This window comes from Mustela nigripes, chromosome 5, assembly GCF_022355385.1.
Source record: "Mustela nigripes isolate SB6536 chromosome 5, MUSNIG.SB6536, whole genome shotgun sequence".
Taxonomy (NCBI): Eukaryota; Metazoa; Chordata; class Mammalia; order Carnivora; family Mustelidae; genus Mustela; species Mustela nigripes.
In genome coordinates this window covers 23,880,742-23,903,021 of record NC_081561.1, presented here as the reverse complement: position 1 = coordinate 23,903,021, position 22,280 = coordinate 23,880,742, and the positions used below count along the sequence as shown (strand labels likewise).

The window sequence follows — 22,280 nt, the reverse complement described above, 5'->3', positions numbered from 1 at the left end:
CCTGTTTTGTTACTACTGTTGTTTTTAAGTAACAGCCAGTACAAAATGAAGGAAATGATGGTTATGAAGTTACAGAGAGGTGAGAGCCCTAACAGTTACGGACCACACGTGGATCTTGTTTGGGTCCTCATTTAAATAAACAAATGATTAAATAAATAAATACATGAAGTATTAAAGGATAACTCTAAAGCAATTGGAAACATACTCATAATGACTAACTATTAGATGATATCAAGAGATCATTGCCTATTATTGGGCTGAGGGCATGTTATGTTTTTTAAAGCACTAATGAGTTCTATATCCAGGCTGTCCTTTTTGTGGGAAAAATAACATAATATTTGAGATTTATTTTAAAATACTACAGAAAACCACCACTGGAGAAAAATATGTAAAAATATGTATGTATAAAATTATATATATTGGTGATTGTTGAAGCTGGTTAATGGGCACATGGTTATATTAAACTGCTCTATGTTTCTTCTATGTTGGGAAGTTTCATATACAGTGTTAAATTTTAAAACTTAATAAGAAACACAGAATCCAGATGTAGAATCCAGAAGTGATTTCAGAGTATATCACAGAGCAACATAAAGCTTTGGGGGTCAGCATACAAGAAGATCATTTGCTCTGGGTAGTCAGTGACGAGAACCCGAGACATGGACACCAGATGGAAATGCTGTTTATTTAAAATATGGACATTGAGCAGCTGCTGATCTGGGGCTCCCATCACTAAAAGGCTGGAGAATGCCAGAAATGGCCAGCCTCATCATCAAACTGTACAAACATGCAGGGATAGCCAGGACCTAGATTTCCGATGGAGAAAATATCCAATGGATTATATAAGACATCAGAGTCTTTGGGGCAAATAGGTTAAACGTTTTCAACATTTCTTTAGAGAAAATGATTGGGCCAATTAATAGAGTATCTGCTATGTGCCCAATATTTATTAGGCACTTTATAAGTATAATAACGTATCTCTTTAAAAATGCTTAAGTATGTAAGAAACTATATGTCTTACAAAATCCCTGATTTAAGGGCTTAGATGTTCCTATCTGATCAGTAGGTTCCCTTCAAAGAATTCCAAGGTAAAAGCGCTCCTGGGTGTCACTATGGATAAGTGGCAGAACCAGGAGAATGTAGTCATTGCAGAAGCTATAGGGGAAGTCACTTTCTTTGGAGGATATACCTTAATAAAATGTACATCTCTCTGAGTAGCTGAGTAGCTTGAGTGTCAGGCAGATGTGGCCTTTGCAAAAGAGAGAAAGAGGGAGGGGAGGGGAGGGAAGGGAAGAGAAGAGAGGCAGGGCAGAGAAGGGAAAAGAAGGAAAAGGGATGGCAGGAAAGCAAAAAGCTAATAGGGTGTTTATCAGGCATTTAAAAAGCCATAGCCTTCCTGTCAGAAGAGTATTACATACCCAGAGCCATGCTCAAGAGAAAACATCTACTCTGGGAACACTTACGCAACAGTCTGGTTCTCCTTCCTGACAGGAGGAGATGAACGACGTCTGGCTATAGGGTCATGAACTTGATGGCTGATTGCCAGGAGGTTTCTAATTTGCTGGAAGATTGTAAGACTCACACTCCTCATCTGAAGATTCAAGAAAAGGTAAAAGTGAAGTTAAAAACTAACCCTTTTAACTTGGATATAATGAAGTCAGAGGATTGGATGAAGGATTAATGGGGCTAAAAGTGGTAAATCCAGAAGTTCAGTACTTTTTAAAGTTCAAAGGCTTCGCAGGGGAAGAAGGAATCGCTTGTCTCTCCCGAATCAGGTCAGTCTTACTCTTATGTTGATAATGAATGAAATTAACAATTCCCCAGAGTGATAAGGGGGACTTCTCTGTTAAAGACCTTATCAAGGGTATTTAGCAAGCTCAGGAAATTTGGGGGAAAATATATATTTCCACAGATTCTTTCCAAAGAAAAGTAAAAAGAACCTATTTCTAGGGATGAATGTGATGTGGACAGTTGTGTGGACAGTCAAGGAAAGAGAAGTGTGTGGTGTGTGCTGTATGGTGCTTGTGTATCTGTGAATGGTGTGAGGTGTCTGTGGTGTGAGTGGCAGCTGGTATGCATAAGTATGTGATGTTTGTATTTCATATATCTGTATTGTGTTGAGATGTGTTTGTGTGTGGTTGTGTGTGTGTGCGGAGTGTATGTGTGTTTGTGTAGTGTGTTTGTGGTATATTGGTATGTGTGCTTGTGCACGTGTGTATTTGGAAATAAACAGCAGACCCAAAAGATGTTTCAGCATGCAATAATGGTGGTTGACCAGTTGCTCACTCAAAATATTTTGCAAATCCATCCTTGGGAATTTATCCTTGAGCATCTGGTCATTCAAATTGATGCAGCTGAAACTCAAGGTGTAGACAAGCAACATGACCAGTGCCTGTTAGCGTACAAACTGGTCTGTCCAGGAAGGAGGCTATGTGAGAATGACCTGCTGTCCTCAAGGAGGCAAAATTAATAAGCAGATAGTTATTCTTTAGCCCTATTAAGATGTAAAAAATCATTTATTTGATATTACTTACTCCTCTTCCAATGTTCTTTTTGTACACTCAACTTTCTGACCGTGAGCAATCTCCTATTGCCTGAAAAACATGTTTTAACATTATTTGTAGGGCACATAGACCGTCAGTGAATTCCTTTAGTTTTTGTTTGCTTCACTTTTGAGGAATATTGTCACTGCATGTAGAATTATGGGTTAGCAGGGTTTTTGTTCTTTTTTAATAGTTTTCAGGGGGCATCTATATTTTTAGTCAACTTAAAAAACACAAGAGTGCAATGTCAAAAAAAGCACATGGTTGAGTTAAATGGGTACTGGTGGGAGGAGAAAGCTTCCCTTTGATGCACACTTTAAATCAGAAAGGAGGACTGGACTTCTGGTCAGTTCTCCCCTGCACCACGCTGACACCAATGTGTTTTACACTTGCAGTGGAGACCAAACCCTTCAAGTAAGAAGAGAAGAAACTGGAATCCCTTATGCAAATGGATAACCAGTTCCCTCCCAGGAAAGGTACAAATTATTCTTTATCCCAGTGCATAGGCTTTCTTCTTCTTAGATATGACATCAAGGCGCACCTGGGCGGTCAGTCAGGCCTCTGACTCTTGATTTCGGCTCAGGTCATGATCTCAGGGTCATGGGCCTGAGCTCCATGTAGGATTGAGTGCTGGGCGTGGAGTCTGCTTGGGATTCTCTCTCTCCTTCTGCCCCTCCATGTGCATGAGAGCTCTCTCTCTCTTTAAAAAAAAAAAGAGAGAGAGAGAGAGAGACATCGTAGATTCTAGGTGAGAGGATTTTCCCATAAAAACATATAAAGGGTTAGAATGCCTGGGCGGCTCAGTCAGTTGAGCATCTGACTCTTGATTTGGGCTCAGATCATGATTTCAGGATCGTGGGATTGAGCCCCAAGTCAGGCTCTGTCCTCAGCATGGAGTCTGCTTGAGATTCTCTTTCTCCTTCTCCCTCTGCCCTTTCTCCCACTTGTGCTCTCTAAAATAAATAAAATCTTAAAAATATACATGTAAAGGGTCTTAGAAATGTTCAGGGAAGGATGTGAAAAAAATTAGTCCTACTCTAGTTTTCCATTAGAAAAAGCCCAAATACAAAGAATTCACTAAGTTATTTTGATTCTTATATATTTGTCAGTTGAATCACTTGGTGGAGAATATCAGAAAGAGGTGCACAATTTTTGTTGCATCTCGAAGAGAAAGAGACAGATGCCCAGATGGAAGCTGGGCAGGATGAATATTCTGAAGTCATTGCATCCTTGGACATCAACACTTGCATATCCTGAAAACTTTTTTTAGCCACACTGTTTATTTTGAGCAGGGCAATGGAAGGGCATTGTCTTAGAGTTATGTGCATGTCCAGGGGAACACAATCTAAGGAGAGAGAGTGGGCAATGAATTATATTCTTTTTCAATTTATGTAAAGATGAGTGGTCTATTAACTTCTAAGTATCTTCTTGTATTTTTTTTTACATGTAGTGATTTGGATAGTTTTCTATTGTTCATTTAATCTATATTCAAACTTATATACAGATATACAAAACATTTAAACATATAAACTGATATGTATATATCATTAATTTCTGCCATTTTTCTTACCATTTCCTTCCTTTTTGGTTCTTTGGGTTTTTTCCTTTGTTAATTTTCTGTCTTTGAATTCTTTCTTCTTTTTTTGATAATCATCCTCAGGGTATACCTTTGGCTCTAACTGTCCATGAGTTGGACATCTTAGTGTTGCTCATCCCACGCACTTTGGAATTTCTCTTGGTTTACTTTTTAACTCAAGGCTTATTTAGAATTAATTCATGTTCTTCCTGGAGCAAAGCAAAGGAGACGAGTGCATGAACTCAAAAGGCCATTCCTGACAATGACGTCAAGTTCTTCTCTACACATGCCGAGGACTGCCTCCCTTCTCTAGAAGGATTTTTATTTTCTTCTCTCTCTCTCTTCCAGGGACTATTTTCTGTTAGTTTTCCAGGTCTATTCACTTTCCTTTTGATCAGCTTTGGAGCAAGCCATCCTCAGTGTGTGTGCGTATGTGTGTGGTTGGAGACTTTTTCTTCTCATGGCCCAGGGCTAGTGAGTTTTAGGCTGCAAGCCAAAGGAAAGACAGGCTGATGACTGAATTGCTTTCTTCCCTCCACTGGGCTCCAGGGTTCATTCACCGCAGGCAAGTTTCCACAGCCCCTCATTGAGCCAGTGGGTCTTTGGCATCTAATTGTCTGAGAAGAGGGTCTCTTACTAGACCCTCCCATTGCCAGGGTCTTGGCACTTGACTCCTTATTGTCTCTGTGCCCTGGGAGGCAGAAAACAAGAACAAATAATAATTTTTTTTTTTTTTAACGCTGGTATCAAATGTCTTCAGAGAAAAATCTCCCTTCATTGATCAGTATATGCCTTTAGGAGCCCATCTCCACCAAACCCTTGGTCTGAATATTTCATTTTTCCTAGCAGATCATCCATGCTTTTAATGAAATAACTTACTTGATTGATTGATTTTTAGTTGTGGGCGGCAGAAGAGAAGGACGAGAATCTCAAGCAGGTTCCGTGCCTAGTATATAGCCAACACAGAGCTCCATCTCTTGACCCTGAGATCATGACCTCAGCTGAAATCAAGAGTCACATGCTTAACCAACTGAGCCACCCAGGTGCCCTGAAATATTTTATTTTGAATACATTTCATCTAATATTTTTATCTGTTACAAAAGAGATAAGTCCAAAAAATGAATTTTCCAGGCATTAGTGTAAATTCACTTAGCAGTATATCCAACATTCGTCTAGGTGACCTTCAAAACTCTATGAGTCAGCAACAGCCTTTTACTCTCCCTCTCCCCCTTTTGGAACTGGAACTTCTGCAACAATGACCCAATGCCTGCCCCACCTCTGTATGGCAAGACCACTGGGGGCAAAGAGCTTGCCTCTCATTTCACAAGTCCACAGATACAGAAATATTGTGCTCCAGTGTGACCATCCTTTACATCTGTTTTAGATCATTTAGATGATTAAGATTTGTGACTTTAAGCTAATGAGATTTTGAGGAGGAGACAGAGTTGAGCTGATACTGTATTATGAGACTTTCAAGGAACCCTGGAAGTGGGTGAGTGTATTTTGCATGTGGGATGAATATGAATCTTTAAGGACTGGAGAGTGGGCCATTGTAGCCAGAATCCTAAGATCACCCCCAAGATTCCGACCCCTAGTGTATATGCACTTTTTGCTAGTTATTCAAACGAACACTAAGCTAGGTGCTACCTCAAGAGATTTAGCAGATTTAAGTAGGGTCCCAAATCAGCTGGTCTTAAAATAGGGAAATATCCAGAAAATAACCCCGCCCTTAAATCTGGGTCTAGAGGTCAAAGACCAAGCCGTTAGAGAGACTCAGTGTGAGAAAGTTCAATACTAACACAATGCTAAGATTCTTCCTGGCTGGTTTTGGAGCTGGAGGAGGCCATGTGACAAGTCACAGGAAGCCTCTTGGAACAGTAAACAGCTCCCAGCTGAGAGCTGGCAGGGAGTCAGCAACCTCCATTCTGTATCCATAGAAAACTGAGTTCTTCCAATAATCTAAATGAGAATGGAAATGGATCCTTGCTGAGAGTCTTCAGCTGAGAACTCACCTGGACTGAACCCTTGAGTTTTAGCTGTTTAGACCTTAAGCAGAAAACCCAACCATACCATGCTAAACACTATGCTAAAACTTCTGACCTACAAAACTGTGAGTTAATAAATGGGTGTTGTTTTAAGCCATTATGTTTGCAAAAAAATTTTTTTACACAATAACAGAAAATGAACACACTTTGTAAAGCCTATCTACAACTGAACCTTCAACAAAGCATTATCTGAAATGTACAAACATTAGAATCACTCCTTATATATCAGGAACACTGGTATAAAATCCAGGGATGACAGGTGCAACCAACAATATGCTGGTGGTTCTGCTCCAAGGAGAACATGAAATTAAAAATCCGAGGGTAGCAAAAGAAGAAATAAAATCGTCATTATTTGCATATTCCCAGCACAGACAACTTCCCTAAATCAACAGCGGTATTTTTAAGAAATAGCAACTTTTGGCTAGCTGCTGGATATAGTATCTATCTTTAAAAGTCTAATCCATTTCTTTATACCAAACACAGGCAAATAAAAAATGTAACTAAAGAGACACCAAATTACCCTATTACCCTCCATGGGGTTGTAACAATGTAGCTTCTCTCTTCTCTTTGGGGCTGGCCAACAAATGTGCTTTTGGATCTATGCTAATCTGATACATGATCATAATTTCTCAATATGTTTTAAAAATTTATCGAAGTATCATTACATACAATAAAATCACAGATCTCGGGTGTACTCTTAAATGAGTTCTGACAAATGCATAGACTTGTGAGCAACACTCTTAGAACATTACATTGCAGTTCCATTAGGTTCTTACTGGTTCTCTTGCCTTGAGGGAATTGCTGTATCTAACCACACAAATTAATTTCGTCTGTTTTTAAAAGTCATAAAAATAGATCTCTCTAGTATGCACTTTTTTTGGTGTCTATATTCTTAAGCTGAGCATTTTTTTTTAAACAGATTTTATTTATTTGACAGACAGAGATCACAAGTAGGCAGAGAGGCAGGCAGAGAGAGAGGAGGAAGCAGGCTTCCCGCTGAGCAGAGAGCCTGATGCAGGGCTCCATCCCCGCACCCTGGGATCATGACCTGAGCCAAAGGCAGAGGCTTTTTAAGCCACTGAGCCACCCAGGCACCCAAGCTGAGCAGATTTTCATTGACATTCATCTGATTGCTGAGTGTGTACTTCCTTCTTTTACATTTTTGAGTAATGTCCATTGTATTACTATAATACGGTTCATTCTAAACATTCACCTATTTTGAATAAAGCTGCTATAAACATTCTGGTACAAGTCTTTTTGTAGACCTATGTTGCTATTTCTCTTGGGAAAATGCCATTTGTTGAAAAAGTCTTTAATTTCCTCTGCTATATTACATTTAGTGCATTTATTCAAAAGCGTTTGACCATGTATTTGCATCTGTTTCTGGACCCCCTACTCTCTTCCACTGATGAATTTGTTTGGCCTTACACAAACACCATGCTCATTATTCTAGCTTGAAACTACCTCAAAAAGTAATTACATTTCTTTTAAATGTAATTTTCCTCTGCAATGTGCTTCTATGACTATTCATACACTATTGATACAAATTTAGAGAATGAAACAGTTTCCTTGAAAGAAAGTCTTTGTTGTTATTAAGGGGACTTACTTCCAAGACTAACCCAGAGTACTTGTAAGTAGTCCCATTAATGAGACAAAGTATCTGGAGGACTGGTTTAATTTTCTGAGACATTCTTGTTGGGATTATATGGTAGGAAGGTATGGGATTATGATAATCACATAGCTTCTTATTATATCATAATTTCTTAAATGCCATTAAGTACATTAATAATAAAAATTTTAAATTAATATCTAGGGTTCCATAACATAATACTATATGTCAGCTGTACTTGAAAAAAAATATATGATATATATAATTGATTCTATATATATATGGTTCCATACATATATAATATATTATATATATGTTTCCAAATTTCTGAGTGCCCTTCCTGAAGCTGCTGTATGGTTTTATCTCAGATGTGTTAACAATGGACACTTTGTTTTACTTCTTAGTTCCAAATTTTTGTTCCTTCCGCTACGGATTATCTCTCCTCTTGCATTTCTGCAATGTCATAATAACTGCACAGCGCACGTGTCTGAGCCTCACAATGGTAGCCATGGTGAACAGCACAGATGCTCATGGTTTGGCCAACACCACCACAGGGGAACACCTGGATCACAGTAAGGTACATAAAAAATATTGTCTATAGTTACAAGTTTAAAATCCTCTCTTGCTAATTGATTTGTGTGGCAATCGAATGTTACCATAATTGATGCAACAGTAATCACTAGAAAAAGAAGTTCAAGTCTTTATCTACCTTGCTAGGTAACATAGTTAGTTAGTAACCTAACTAAACATGCCCCATGATTACAGCATGCCTTATATTTGTGAAGGGCTTTGTTATATTAATCCTTCTATGTGAAGAGGAATAAAAATCAAGCATCAGGGTTCCTAGAATTAAGGAGTTTGGATAAGAGAAAAGAAGAGAAAACATTTCAAACCAGAGTGGAAGTAAAGACACATTGTTTCTTTACTTTTAAAAGTTTTTGAGTATGTGGTATATTTACATGTTTCTCTAATTTCATCTCTGGAAGGTAATGGGTTGCTACTTATCAGAAGACGTAGAATAGGAAAAAAATGGAAACGAATGGGAAGAATATTTTTTCATTCTACTCTTCCCATGTTCTGTTACGAATGCACAGGCAAGCATGAGCAGTTTCTTATTTTTACCTTTTTTACATTAAAAATAACACTTTATATGCAATGTATGGCACCTTAATTTTTTTTCATAATCAACAGAACCAGGATTAGATATGACACATATGTAGGAATTCCCATACATGGAATTTAAAATAACTATAATCAATAATTTAAGGCTCTAATGGAAAAAGGTGACAACACATAACACCAGATGGGTAGTATCAGTAGAGATGGAGACTATGAGAATGAATAAAAAAGAAACAGAAATCAAGGCAACTGTAACATAAAGAATGTTTTGACATGCTCCTAAGTACTCTCAACATAGCTGAGGGAAGAATCAATGAACTTTAATAGGGGTCAATAGAAACTTCTCAAGCTGAAATGAAAGAGAATGGAGGAGTTGGGAGGGAAACTTAAGAGACTATGCCAGAATTGTGGAGAATATCAACAGGTATAGGGGCACCTGGGTGGCTCAGTTGGTAAGCATCAGACTCCTGCTTTTGGCTCAGGTCATGATCTCCCAGTCATGAGATTTGGCCCCATGCCAGACTCCACACTCAGTAGGGAGTCTGCTTGTGATTCTCTCCCACTCCCTTCGCCCTTCCTCCACCCTCTCTCTCAAATATATCTTTAAAAAAGTGGGGGCATAATATAAATGGCTAGAATACCTGAAAAAGAAGACAGAGAGACTGGCAAGAAGTAATATCTGAAAAATCAATGGCTGAGAACTTTCCAAAATTACTAGACAACCAAACCACAAATCCAAGAAGCTCAGAGAACACCAAACAGGACACTAAAAGATAATAATTAACAAGAAAAACCAAGCAGACATACTTATTTACGCTGCAGAAAACCAAAACAAAGAGAATATCCTGAATGAAGCCAGAGGGGAAAATACCTAATAAGGGTAAGAATTACAGAAGACTTCTTATCAGAAACCATTCAAATGAAGAAACAGAAAATACTCTTTCAGGTGTTGAAAGAAAAAGAATCTGCCAAGTTAGAATTCTCTATCCAATGAAATTACCGATAGACTATTTCAGACAAATAAAAACCGAGGTAATTTATTGCCAACAGGCCTGCCGTAAAAGAAATGTTAAAAGATGGCAGATTTTAATCCAACTGTAACAACTTTATTCATTTATTTTAAGAGAGAGAGCACCTGTGAGCAGATGGGGGGGAGAGGCAAAAGGAGAGAAGGAGAGAGAATCTTAAGCAGGCTCCACACCCAGCATGGAACCCAACCCAGGCCTCAATCTCACGACCCTGAGATCATGACCTGAGCCTAAATCAAGAGCTGGACCCTTAGCTGGCTGAGCCATCCAAGCACCCCTCAATAATCACTTTATTTTTACTTATTTTTTTATAAAGATTCTTATTTATTTATTTCAGAGACAGAGCAGGCTGGGACAGGGCAGAAGAGGGGAGAGAGAAACTCAAGTAGACTGCGTGCTGAGTGCAGAGCCCCATGCGGGACTTGAACCCACAACCCTGACATAAGACCTAAGCTGAAACCAATAAATATGTTCATCAGTAGATAGATATGCATCAACTATGGTACCTCCATAAAACAGAGTATGACTTAGCACTAAACAGAAATGAACTAGTGACACACAGAACAACATGGATGAAACTCAAAATAAGTATGTTGAGTGTAATAATCTATATACATAGTACATGACTCCATTTATAAAAAAAACTTCCAGAAAATGAAAATGATGTCATAGCGACAGGCAGATGAGTGTTGGGAGAAAAGGAGGGAGGAATTATAAAAGTAAGGCAACTACTGAAGGTAGACAATGCATTCATTGCCTTTATTGTGGTGATGGTTTTGTGAGCATACACAAATTTAAATATTTGTCAAGTTGTATCCTTTATAATGTTATAAAGATTAAATATGAAGTTCACTGTGTCACTTGTCCCTCAAAAATCTTTTGAATCTTTTAATCCAAACTTTCCTTTGAATTATATTCTTTATTTGGTTTCACTATTGAGAACCATGTTCCAGAGATATATCTACTCCAGGGGCCATGTACTGAATCCTTCACCATAGCAAAAAAGGAGGGCACTCGAGCTGTGGAGGTCCTATAGAGGCTCCCTCTGTAATGCAGGGAAACTGATATCCTTCAAATGTGAGTCACAGAAAAGGAATTCTCTTTGCTGCCATGCAAAGGCACTAGATGAAAAAAATGAGAAAATATAGCATGTAATTATTCCCAAATATGAAGACTCACCAGAAAACTCTTTCCAAAGAGCAGATCTAAATTGTAACCTGAAATTACAAAAGGAACCTAAAAGCTCATGAAACAATCATAGGAACGGAAGGAGTCACCACAGGGAAGAACATACAGCAGCTCAAAGCCAAGATGGTCAGGCTTATGGAAAAACAAGACATTTAGAACATTTTAGAAAAGAAGAGACACCAAACCAAAAAAAATAAGAGAGAAATAGCCTTCTCCCTTCACTGTTTCATCCAACCATTTCCAGTTCAGCCCATGATCATCTTTTTGTGATTTGATCTATCACTATTTCCTCTCTCTGGGAGTAGCCTGGATGTGGGGGAATGTTGTTTTGTGGATGAGGTTAACTTACTGGAGGAGTAAGAGGACAAGAAAAGGCAAGAGGACATTCATGATTGCAGTGGGTGTAGTACTCTACAGAAGGGCTGACGTGCAGTGTGGCAATGTTCCGGAAACAAGTAATAAATGTCCATGCTGTCCTGGGGCCACAGAGGGTGCTCTCAATGGCAAGGACTTCACATTATAGTTGAAAACGCCACTGTTACATGACAGTACACACAGGAGAAGATGTGTCGAAGGAACAGCAAGGATCCCATGATGAAAATGAGGCAGAGGGGAGCTTGTGGGCTGGTAGAGCAGGTCCCCTGCATCTCTATCACAGTAATTCACAGGATGTAGAGTGGCTCCATGTGTCTCCTTGTTTCTTTCAGAACCCCGTGTATAACTGGAACCCCCAAATCCAGGGCTTCATCTTCAGTTCCATCTTCTATGGTGCACTCATCACCCAAATTCCTGCTGGATACTTGTCTGAAAAATACTCCATCAAGAAAATGATTGGCTTTGCATTCCTCCTCAGCTCTCTGCTTAGCCTGTTAATGCCAATGGCAGCTGAAGGTGGAGAAGCTTTCCTCCTGGCATGCCGGGTAGCCCAGGGAGCAGCCCAGGTATTCAGATACTGCAAATCCTGAGCAGGGTTTAAGCGCACAGAAAGTATCAGAAATCAAATGTTGCATCCTTCTGATTGCAGGGGTTGATATCCATAGCTCAGCATGTCGTGTGGGTCAAGTGGGCTCCTCCCTTGGAACGAGGCCGACTTACCTCCCTGAGTCTATCAGGTAATGACGTAAGGCATAGAGTGTTTGAATCCTGCTACCATGTCATTCTGTCACGTTCTCCTTGACCTGTGTCTTTTCAAGTGTCTGGGGCTTTGGAAACCATCTGTTCCAGCATCTTTGTTTTAAATATATGGAGACTGTCTAAAGAAAGACCTTCTTTAGGTCTTTTTTATTTTTCTTAGGAAAAATATTTCATTCTTTTCTGCTTTACATTCAGTATTCTGCTTTATGAATGTATTTCTTTGGAAATTGTTTATTGCTACCATGAGGCTGTGTTATCTCTATTCTCAGATGCTTATGTTCCTTAGGGGTGTTCTTTGTGCCCTCTGATTAGGAATTCTGTTGGGGTCCTTCATTGTTCTGCTTGTGACTGGATTCATCTGCCAATCCCTGGGCTGGCCCATGGCCTTCTACATTTTTGGTAAGTCTCTTTCTATAACATCCCAGTCATTATTCAGAATTGAAAAAAAAAATTAAAAGTAAAAACTATCAGGTAATAATTTATATAAAGCTAATGACACTTAAAATCATGAACCTCATTGAAAGAGAGAAGGCAACATTCATTAATTTCACATTACAAGCAGAATTATTTATGTGTTATTGTACATAAGCTCTGCAATTCTATCATGTAGGTACTAGAGATCCATACCCCTTATAGGAAACCCTTGAGAAAAGGGATGAGCCACTACTGTTCATAAAAAGGAGCATACAGACTGAAGCGATGCTACGAAGGAGTTGTCAGGGAAGACCCCCCAATCTCACTCAACTCTCTTCCTTACCTTCTTCTCAGGCTGCTTGCCAAATCAATTTAGAAAGCAGAAAGCACAAGCACCTGGTGATGTTCCTTCAAGCCAGCCATCTGTGACCAAAGTAGGATACAGAAGGGTGAACAGTGGGTCTAGAGGGACAAACAAAGACACCCAATGCACATGGCAAAGCCACAATGTGGAAACACGCCTCGAGTCCTCCAGATTCCATTGCTCTTCATCACTAGATTAGTCATCAGTAGTAAGTGATGATGAGTATAGTGACAGTACCCAAACCCTGCACCAGGAAGGGGGCCGAAAGAACTGGGACTGTCTAGCTTGGGAGAAAAAGCATGCACAGAAGAAAAATGCACACCTGCTCTGTATTACAAAATTAAAAGTAATCAGAGTAATAACAGGAAGCTGAGGTTTGTGCTCCTTGAAAGACAAGCTCGATAATTAATGCTGCCCATCAGCGCTGATCAGAGGCTGGATGACCTCCAACACACATGGCATATTCATATTCCAATGTCATAAACATGTGCACAGTGACAAAGGTCATCTGCTGTTCTCCCGGGTGGCTCCATGAAGCTCAGAGAGAGGCACTATTCGTTGTCCTGGGTCAGCAGCTTTCCCATGAACTGCCTCAGATGGAGGCACCTGGAATGGGGGAAAGGCTTAGAGGGTAGCAGGGTAGGGATTTAGGCATCTGCCTCCACAAGTCTTTATGGTAAGGCATCACACCATGCCCACAGAGGCCAAATGGCTGGTCCCGGTTTCATCTGAAAGTTCTTCTCAATCTTTATTTATTCTTCCCCATAAATAATAATAATAATAATTAATAAATAAATTAGATCCACACCATTTTAAAGAACAAAATAACGTCTGCTTTCGAGCAGCTTCTAATTGCTGGAGAAAGGCTCCCAGAAGAGCAAATGGGATCATAAACTCACATTTGTGCTTAAAACAGCTGTCCAGCCTGCTAAGTTTCCCTCCACAAGGACTATTTTGAACTTCTCAAAACTTCTCTAGTCTCCTCAAGTCTCGAAAATGGCTCCCTTTTGCCTGCCTTCTCTCTCATGTCACCTCTCTTTGAACAGTGGAAATTATTGCTCATCCTGTTCTTACCTACTACCCCATCCTTCCAGACCTCTCAACTTCTGACTTGTGTCTGACCCATTCTGCCATTGAGACATTAATTTATTTGTGAGTATGTGAGAGAAAGCACAAACAGGGGGAGCAGCGGGCAGAGGGGAAAAGCAGACTCTCCTCTGAGCAAGGAGTCTGATATGGGACTTGATCCCAGGACCCTGGGATCATGACCTGAGCCAAAGGCAGAAGTTAAACTGACTGAGCCACATATGTGTCTCATCATCAAGATACCTCTTGACGGGACGCCTGGGTGGCTCAGTGGGTTAAGCCGCTGCCTTCGGCTCAGGTCATGATCTCGGGGTCCTGGGATCGAGTCCCGCATCGGGCTCTCTGCTCAGCCGGGAGCCTGCTTCCCTCTCTCTCTCTCTCTATCTGCCTCTCCATCTACTTGTGATTCCTCTATGTCAAATAAATAAATAAAACCTTTAAAAAAAAAAAAAAAAAGATACCTCTTGACAAGATCATTTGTGGCTTCACTCAGAGCTGCCCTGATTCCACGCTGCGCCCATTCTTGGCCCCCTCCAGCCAGGCCCTCTGTGTTGTCTGTGGGGTCAAGATTATATACTCTCCAGAGCCCATGTCCATCACTCCTAGTCATCACTCCCAGAAGTTTTAGCTCAAAAACCACCAAGGCTTTTCAGACTTCTCAGTACTCTTCAGCACATCCACTGAATTTAGACTTGGCCAATGAGGGGCAGGCAAAACTGCTTGCAGATGTAAATGGAGTATGATGGGGAAGACAAGAATTTCGACAAATAACTAACTGAAACTTCTAATGGTATGGGAATCAGCTCTGGGTAGGTCAAGCCTCAGACCACAGTGACCAGGGATTTGTGATCAGTAGAATCTAAGAATCCTTATTTTAAACCTCATTCTTCCTCAGGTTTCTTTAAAAAATTTTTGTCTTACATTTTCTGTAGTTTGAATATAATATGCCTTAGTGTGAATTTTTTTGTATTTACCCTTTTGGTGTTCTCTTGAGTTTCCTGTCTCTGTGGTTTGGCATCTATCATTAATTTTGGAAGACTCTAACAATCCTTCAAATATTTCTCCCATTCTTTCTCTTTCTTCTCCTTCTGATAGTACCATATGTATATATTACACCTTTCGTAATTGTCCCATAATTCTTGGATACCTGTCATTTTTATTCTTTGCAATTCAGTTTTGGAAATTTCTACAGACATTTCTTCAAGCTCAGTTTTGCAGTTCAGTTTTGGAAATTTCTACAGACATTTCTTCAAGCTCAGTGATTCCTTCCTTGGTCATGCCTAGTCTATTGATGAGCTCACTAAAGGCATTTTTCATTTCTAGATTAGTGTTTTTCATTTCTAGCATTTCCTGTTGATTTTATTCTTAAGAGTTTTTATCTGTCTGCTTATGTGAATCATATACTCTTGTGTGTTGTCCCATTTTTTATAAGAGCTCTTAGCAATATAATCATGGTTGTTTGAAATTCTTGATTTGATAATTCCAACATCTCTGCATTTCTGAATCAGTCCCAGGGCTTGCTGTCTTCAAACTATATTTTTTTGTCTTTTGGGAAACCTTGTGATTTTTTTGTTGTTGAAAGCTCCATAAGATGTACTGGATAAGAGGAATGGAAACAGTCTTTCAATGTGAGGTTTTATGTTTACCTGGCTTTGCTAGGGGTTAGACATTGCTTATTGTGTTATAGCTCTAGTTTCAGAGATAATAATTCCCTCTTTTTTTTTTTTTAACAGTATTCTTAAATGAGGTTTGACACATGCAGTTTTTCCATTTGTATTCCCATTTTTATACAGGGAAACTGCTGATGTGGTGGTAAGGTGATTGTGGGGAAGACAGTGTTCTATGGTCTTATGGTTACTCTCAGTCTTTTGGTAAGCCTGTGCCTCTGGGCTTCGCCTTCAGAAATCCTTCCCGGTATGCTCCCCATTAGGTAAGACAGGAAGGCCGGAGGGAGTAGCAGTTGAGTATTTCCTCTCAGGTAAGCTGGTTAGACTCTGGTAGAAGTTTCCCTTCATAGCAGGCTTTGTTAAGAACAGAATGCTCTAGGCATAATTCAAAACAGCCACTTTTCCTTTCTCCTGCTAAAAGGATGTAGGAATTTTTGTTTGATCTTCACTGTGAGAACCTGGCTAGGTCTCCTAAAGGTAGAACTCTCAAAAGTATGAGGATCCCTCCAGGATTCCCCCCACTCCAGATTTTTTTAACTCTCAAACTTGTCCACACAGCCTACTGCTTAATTGCCAGGATTAATCAATTCCCAGGCTTTCTTACCCTGGTACTTGTTCCCATGCAGTTTTCTGCTTCCGGGCTTCTGTTCCAGGAAGTTGTGAGTCTCTGCATCCAATTTTGGGTACAGTAATTTGTCCTATGGCCTCAATTTTCTGAGATCAAAGAAGAGTTGTTGATTTTTACTTTGTTCAACATTTTTCTTATCATGAGGATGACTATCCAGTTCCTTAAATGCTGGGTAAGAAACCAGAAGTTTCTCTCCAGGTCATTTTGAAGTTACATTTTTGTCAACATAGGATAAGGAGACACACTTTAAGTTTCTTAATAAATCTGTAACTTAAACATTCATGTGGATTTCCATGTCTCGTCTTGCCCTAGGCCTCACAAATGTTAGAGCTGGTCAAACCTCCATGCCCATAAGCCAGATGGAAGTTCTCCAGTCCACATCTGACCTGAGCTCTCAATCACATCTATCACCAGTGATGCCTATGCCTCGTGCCCTGGACCCTGTTCTTCTGGCCATCTGTCTCATCCTTTTGTAAACTCATCCTCTTCTACCCCATTAACTCTTGTCTTTCCTCAAAGCTCTGCCCCAGGCTGCTCCTCAACAACTCTACTCCAGCTCTAAAAATATAATTCATGCTAAGTGTCAATTACCACTTATTAACCGTGTGTCCTGGGGCAAGGATGGGACCTTTCTGAACATCTGTATTCTCATTTGGAAAAGTTCCTGAGTCGACTGAAATAATATATTAAAATGTACATATTACACATGTATTTATTAGATAGTAACCTCTCTCCATTTACGTTTTGCCTTGGGACTGGGTACTCAGGTCACAGAATGACATGGAAAGAGTATATGGTAGAAATATCCTTTTAATGCTGTTGAAAAGAGTGTTGTAAAAGTCTAAGATCTTACAGTGGTTCCAGGTTTCCACATGGTCTGGTCCTATCACCTCTTGTCCTCAACCTTTCCCGCCATCCCCTTGTTTCCTCTCCAGACACACTGGCCTCATGACCTCATGATCTCTGCTCTGTCTGGAATGTCCTTGCCCCATATCTATGTCCCAGCCTTTACTGAGCATGACACTCCCCACCCCACCCCTGCCCCCATAACTTCTCTCCATAGCTCTTATCACTGACATTTAATACCTTTTACTTATTTACTTTTCAGTCATCCCTTTCTCATCCACGAGAAAGTAAACTCTATGAAGACAGAATTTTTGTGTTTTATTCATTGCTACATCCCCAGCATATAAAACAGTGAATGGTACAATCATGAGCATTTAATCAATATTTGTCAAGAGTGACTGGGTAGTACATACTCCCTGGTCCTAACACATGATTCTTCCCAGAGGACTTGTATAATCCCCCCAGCCTGGGCTGAATCTTAAGAGCATGGCCAAGATGTAGCTCTCAAAGGTAAGTGATTGTCAAGCCCTGTGAGGGCTCAGCTGTGCCATATTCTCACAGTGGAAACATACTGGGAAACTAAAAAGATGAAGGCCTAAGAGCAGGGAGTCCCACTATGATGACTGAAGGGATACAGAGTCTTGAACAGGAGAGGCTAGAGGGCTTCCCATGCTCTCTGCAAAACTCGCAGTGTAAGCAGAGGGAGCTGCAGATCCAGAGAGGACTGTCAAAAACATAAGCCTTGTTGCAAAGTTCTAAAGAAGAGGAGGTCCAGGTTCTCTGATTGATAATGACAAATGCCAATTTGGGAAAGAAACTTACTACAGACAGAAGCAATTTCGATTCTAACCTGTCCTGCTTTGATAGGTGCTTGTGGCTGTGCCCTAAGTCTTCTCTGGTTTGTTCTGTTCTATGACGACCCAAAGGACCACCCATGTATAAGCATCAGTGAGAAGGAATACATCTTGTCCTCCCTCAGCCAGCAGGTAGAACACAGATGCTCCACTGTGGTATCTCCCAGATTCTGTGACAAATGAAACCATGTTCCCACTTGTCCTAATGTGCTAACAGTTAAACAGGGTTTGTTTTTTGTTTTTGTTTTGCTTCCAGGTCAGCTCAAGGACACAGTCTTTGCCGATCAAAGCTATGATTAAGTCTCTCCCAGTCTGGGCCATTGCTTTAGGTTCCTTTGCTTTTCACTGGACAAATAACATCATGGTTTTTTACACTCCAACATTTATCAACTCCAAGCTTCGTGTGAATATAAAAGAAGTAAGTCAATCTGTGTTCTCTTTTTAACTTTATGAAGGACTCTGCTCATTTCTTTGTTTCTTATGACTCTAATCCAAGCTCTTGTTCGCCCCTACACTGTTTAGCTGTATTGGAAACTCAATTCTTTCCAATTCTTATGTTAACGTTTCCCAGAACAAAGGGCTTAGGCACAGTATCTGGCCCTTCCACAACAGGCACACTCATGTTCCCACAGGTTCCCTACCTCCCATTCACTGCATGATCACTCTAATTAGTATTAGTTAAGGCTCAACACCATCATTCCCTACAGAGACTGGGATCCTTCCATGACATCCTTCCCAGCTCACAACCAATCTATTTCCTGGGATAAGGCAACACGTCCTGATTTGAGAACCCATGACTCGGGTTTTGCTCTGAAAGGATGGGCACTCTCATTGCTTGTCTGACTTGGAAAACCACTCTTCCCTGAATATTATGTTCAAGACCATAATAACCAAAAAGACCCCTATAGAAATGGAATGCCCAAAGTGCCATGCATTAGCCAACCTCCAGTAATCCAGCCTCAGGGCCAAGTGCTCTCTGATTCAGTGTCATTCTTCACGAGATCATGGATGGTTTGAAAGGATTCACAGCAGTGGTTCAAAACAAGCACCATACGAATGTCTGTAATCGCTGTCATTACTAGCTCTACCCCCTTGCCTAGGGCCTGCAGTCCCCATTCCCGACTATAGTCTTCCGATCTTGATGCTCCAGTACTTTCAGGTGCTGTGACACTAGGAAGAGAACACCGGACAGACTCTGACAACTCTTCCTGACCCCAGAACTGTTTTCCTCTTTCTTATGGGTGATTTGGCCCCAAGTGGGAATCCTGAGGTTGCACGTTGATGGCTGCTTGTACGGCAATTACAAATTTTCAGTACTTAATTTTAGTGTCGGGTTGACTCTACCTATCATACTCACCCTCATATTAATGTTTACTTCCCAGAACGGGCTGCTGTCAGCCCTCCCCTCTTTGTTTGCCTGGAGCTTTGGTATCCTAGCAGGTCACCTGACAGACTTCTTCCTGTCCAGGAATATTCTCCGCTTAGTTACCATCCGGAAACTCTTCAACACACTAGGTAAGGAACAGCCGGGATGTTCAAGCACCTTGCGGCCCATTGCCCAATCTTTGGGATGCCCCTAACTGTGGGGTCTGAATCCCTCCCCAGGACTTCTCCTGCCTCCCTTCTTCAGCATGTGCCTGCTCTACTGGAGTTTCAGCTTCTCTAGCATTACCATCTTCCTGATACTTGCCAGTTCAACAGGAGCCTTCTGCATGGCCGGAGTACTCATAAATGGCTTGGATATTGCTCCCAGGTAGGGTTTTACAAATCTCTTTCCTGCACCTCAGCTCTTGAGAGTGTTTTAAGAATACAACTATTTCTTGTTTGTGGCCAGCAGGCCAAAATGTTTCCAGAAGTAGCATCAATATAGTTCATTCATATAGTGTAAGTAATCATTAGATACCTAATGGTAATATTAATGTTTGCAACTCATACATGCACACACGTGTGTGTGCGTATAGTATAGCCCAGTGATTCAGAGCACAGATTCTAAAGTCAGAAGGTCCAGTTTAATAACAGCATGACCACTCAAACAAATTACTTACCTGCTCTGGGCCTGTTCCACACCTCTAAAATGGGAATGATAAGGGAATGCTTACCTCATAGAGTTATTAGAGGGTGAAATAAGTTAATTTCGGTCAAGTACACAGAATAGTGCCTAGCCCATAGCAAACACTATATATGGGTACCTGCTTCCCATTGCCCTTGTACTGAATGCATGTTTATATATTATGACTCTTCATGACAACACACCAGGGTTGGGTTAAGGAAACTGAAGGTCAGATACTTGTCAGCCTAAGATCTTATCACTGGTTTGGGATCTTACCTGGGAGTTTAATCCAGATCCGTCTGCAAAGATCTCTTGCTTTTACTGGGATGCTTTTTTTTTTTTTTTTTTTTAAAGACACACTAAGTGGGGTACCTGGGTGACTCAGTCATTAAGCTTCTGCCTTTGACTCAGGTCATAATCCCAGAATCCTGGGATCGAGGCCCACATGAGGCTCCCTGCCCAGCAGGAAGCCTGCTTCTCCCTCTCCTACTTCCCATGCTTATGTTCCCTCTCTCTCTGTGTCTCTCTCTGTCAAACAAATAAATAAATAATCCTAAAAAAAAAAAAAAAGATGCACCAAGTGTGACTGATGGAAGCAGCCCGGCCATTTGCATAATTCTGGGGGCACTGTTTACATTATGCTTTATGGGACTAGTAGTCCTGGAGAACACGGATCCAGTAGGAACAGAATTCTCTGAAGTTTAGCAAAGCAGTGGCCGTGGGGTAGAGAGGTGAAATCAACAATGAATAATCTACTTATCTTGATTCTTATAAAGAGTCTTGTTCATTACATCTACACGAGGTGAGTGCCAGAGTAATGAGGACATGAGTTCACTTCTTTTGTTCAGTTCCAAGACCCTTCTTTAAAATGTCCACTAGTATTCTGATTACTTGGAATTATATCAAAATATATAAGGATTATTTGATACAGAAAGCACAGTGTCAACTGAGCCATATGCAGTTTGAAATCAAAAATGTATTCAGAAATAGGGGCGCCTAGGTGGCGCAATCGGTTAAGCACCCGACTCTTGGTTTTGGCTCAGGTCATGATCTCAGGGTACTGGGATCGAGGCCCATGTGGGGCTCCATGATCAGTGCCGAGTCTGCTTGAGATTCTCTCTCCCTCTCTCTCTGCCCCTCCTGCTCATGCTCTCTCTCTCTAAAACAAATAAACACATCTTTAAAAAAATAATGTATACAGAAATAGGGAAAGGAAATTACAAGTAGCTAGGATTTACAGAGTACTTTTTATGTGCCTGTCATGCCCCAGTGTAAATGAGGTATCACCCACATAGTATGGGTGGGGAAGCAAAAGACCAAGAAAAGAATTTATGTAAATCACACAGCAATAAACACTGAGCACTATGTATGTCTGCTTCTGTGGCTGACTATCTGTACTCACTCCATCAACAGGGCTATTTGCTAGCATCTGGTCAGTAGGATGTGAAATCATCTCAATCAGCAATGGCTTGAATTATACAGGGCTTGGTCTGAGTTGCATCATTCCAATGGACCCAAATTCCCTATCAGCTAGGTAATTTTGTAGTCAGAGATACTACAAAGATAAGATACAAACTGGAAAAAATTCTTAGTCTCTCAAGCTAGTTCATCCTCAATCTTTAGGGCATATGTGTGTTATCGATCAACCATACCTATTTGTGTTGCTTAAACTATTGTTTATTAATGGGATGGAGACCAAACTTATTTAAGCAAGACATGTTCCTAATCATATACCTCCCTTGCCTATTACAAACAGCTCCCTTAGAGAATACATTTCTAATTTGTTTTCTCAGGGAAATTCAGTCTTTGTTAGAACTAAAGAGTCTGTCAGGGATTACATAGGTTGGAGCTTACAAAGGTCTGAAAGGAAAAAGAAACACACGTGATTTTATGAAGATATTGTTTGAGAAATAAGATTGAGGGAGACAGAGACCTAAGAATGGAGTGGCTGCCATCACTTTGGTGGGCAGTAAGAGCAGAAAAGCACAGAGAACTCTGAAGAGTTCTGTAATGAAGAAGAACCTGTCATTGCCTTGACATTCTTAAATGGAGGCTCCAAAAAGACTAATTGCTTTTCATTATTTTTAACTGATTGGATGGATTGTATACCCTTGAATTTCCCTCCATAGTAG

At 40.4% G+C, this 22,280-nt stretch overlaps 1 protein-coding gene and 1 long non-coding RNA gene across 4 annotated transcripts in view; one reads left to right on the top strand and one right to left on the bottom strand.

The window, feature by feature from the left end:
* Positions 1–1,552: 1,552 nt before the first annotated feature.
* Positions 1,553–4,196, bottom strand: LOC132017659 (uncharacterized). The gene is made up of 3 exons (XR_009404355.1): positions 4,111–4,196; positions 2,532–2,591; positions 1,553–1,588 (listed from the first exon to the last, which is right to left on the bottom strand). It is a non-coding gene; the product is annotated as an uncharacterized LOC132017659 (long non-coding RNA).
* SLC17A1 (solute carrier family 17 member 1) overlaps positions 1,685–22,280 on the top strand; it is a 39,711-nt gene continuing 19,115 nt past the window's right edge. For all 3 annotated transcript variants that reach the window (XM_059399587.1, XM_059399585.1, XM_059399586.1), the window contains exons 1-10: positions 1,685–1,772; positions 2,936–3,016; positions 8,175–8,347; positions 11,813–12,046; positions 12,130–12,217; positions 12,552–12,638; positions 18,112–18,230; positions 18,355–18,516; positions 19,481–19,613; positions 19,704–19,851. In XM_059399587.1, the coding sequence (XP_059255570.1) occupies positions 2,983–3,016; positions 8,175–8,347; positions 11,813–12,046; positions 12,130–12,217; positions 12,552–12,638; positions 18,112–18,230; positions 18,355–18,516; positions 19,481–19,613; positions 19,704–19,851 (1,178 nt within the window). In that variant the 5' untranslated portion in view covers positions 1,685–1,772; positions 2,936–2,982. The remainder of the gene's footprint in view (positions 1,773–2,935; positions 3,017–8,174; positions 8,348–11,812; positions 12,047–12,129; positions 12,218–12,551; positions 12,639–18,111; positions 18,231–18,354; positions 18,517–19,480; positions 19,614–19,703; positions 19,852–22,280) is intronic.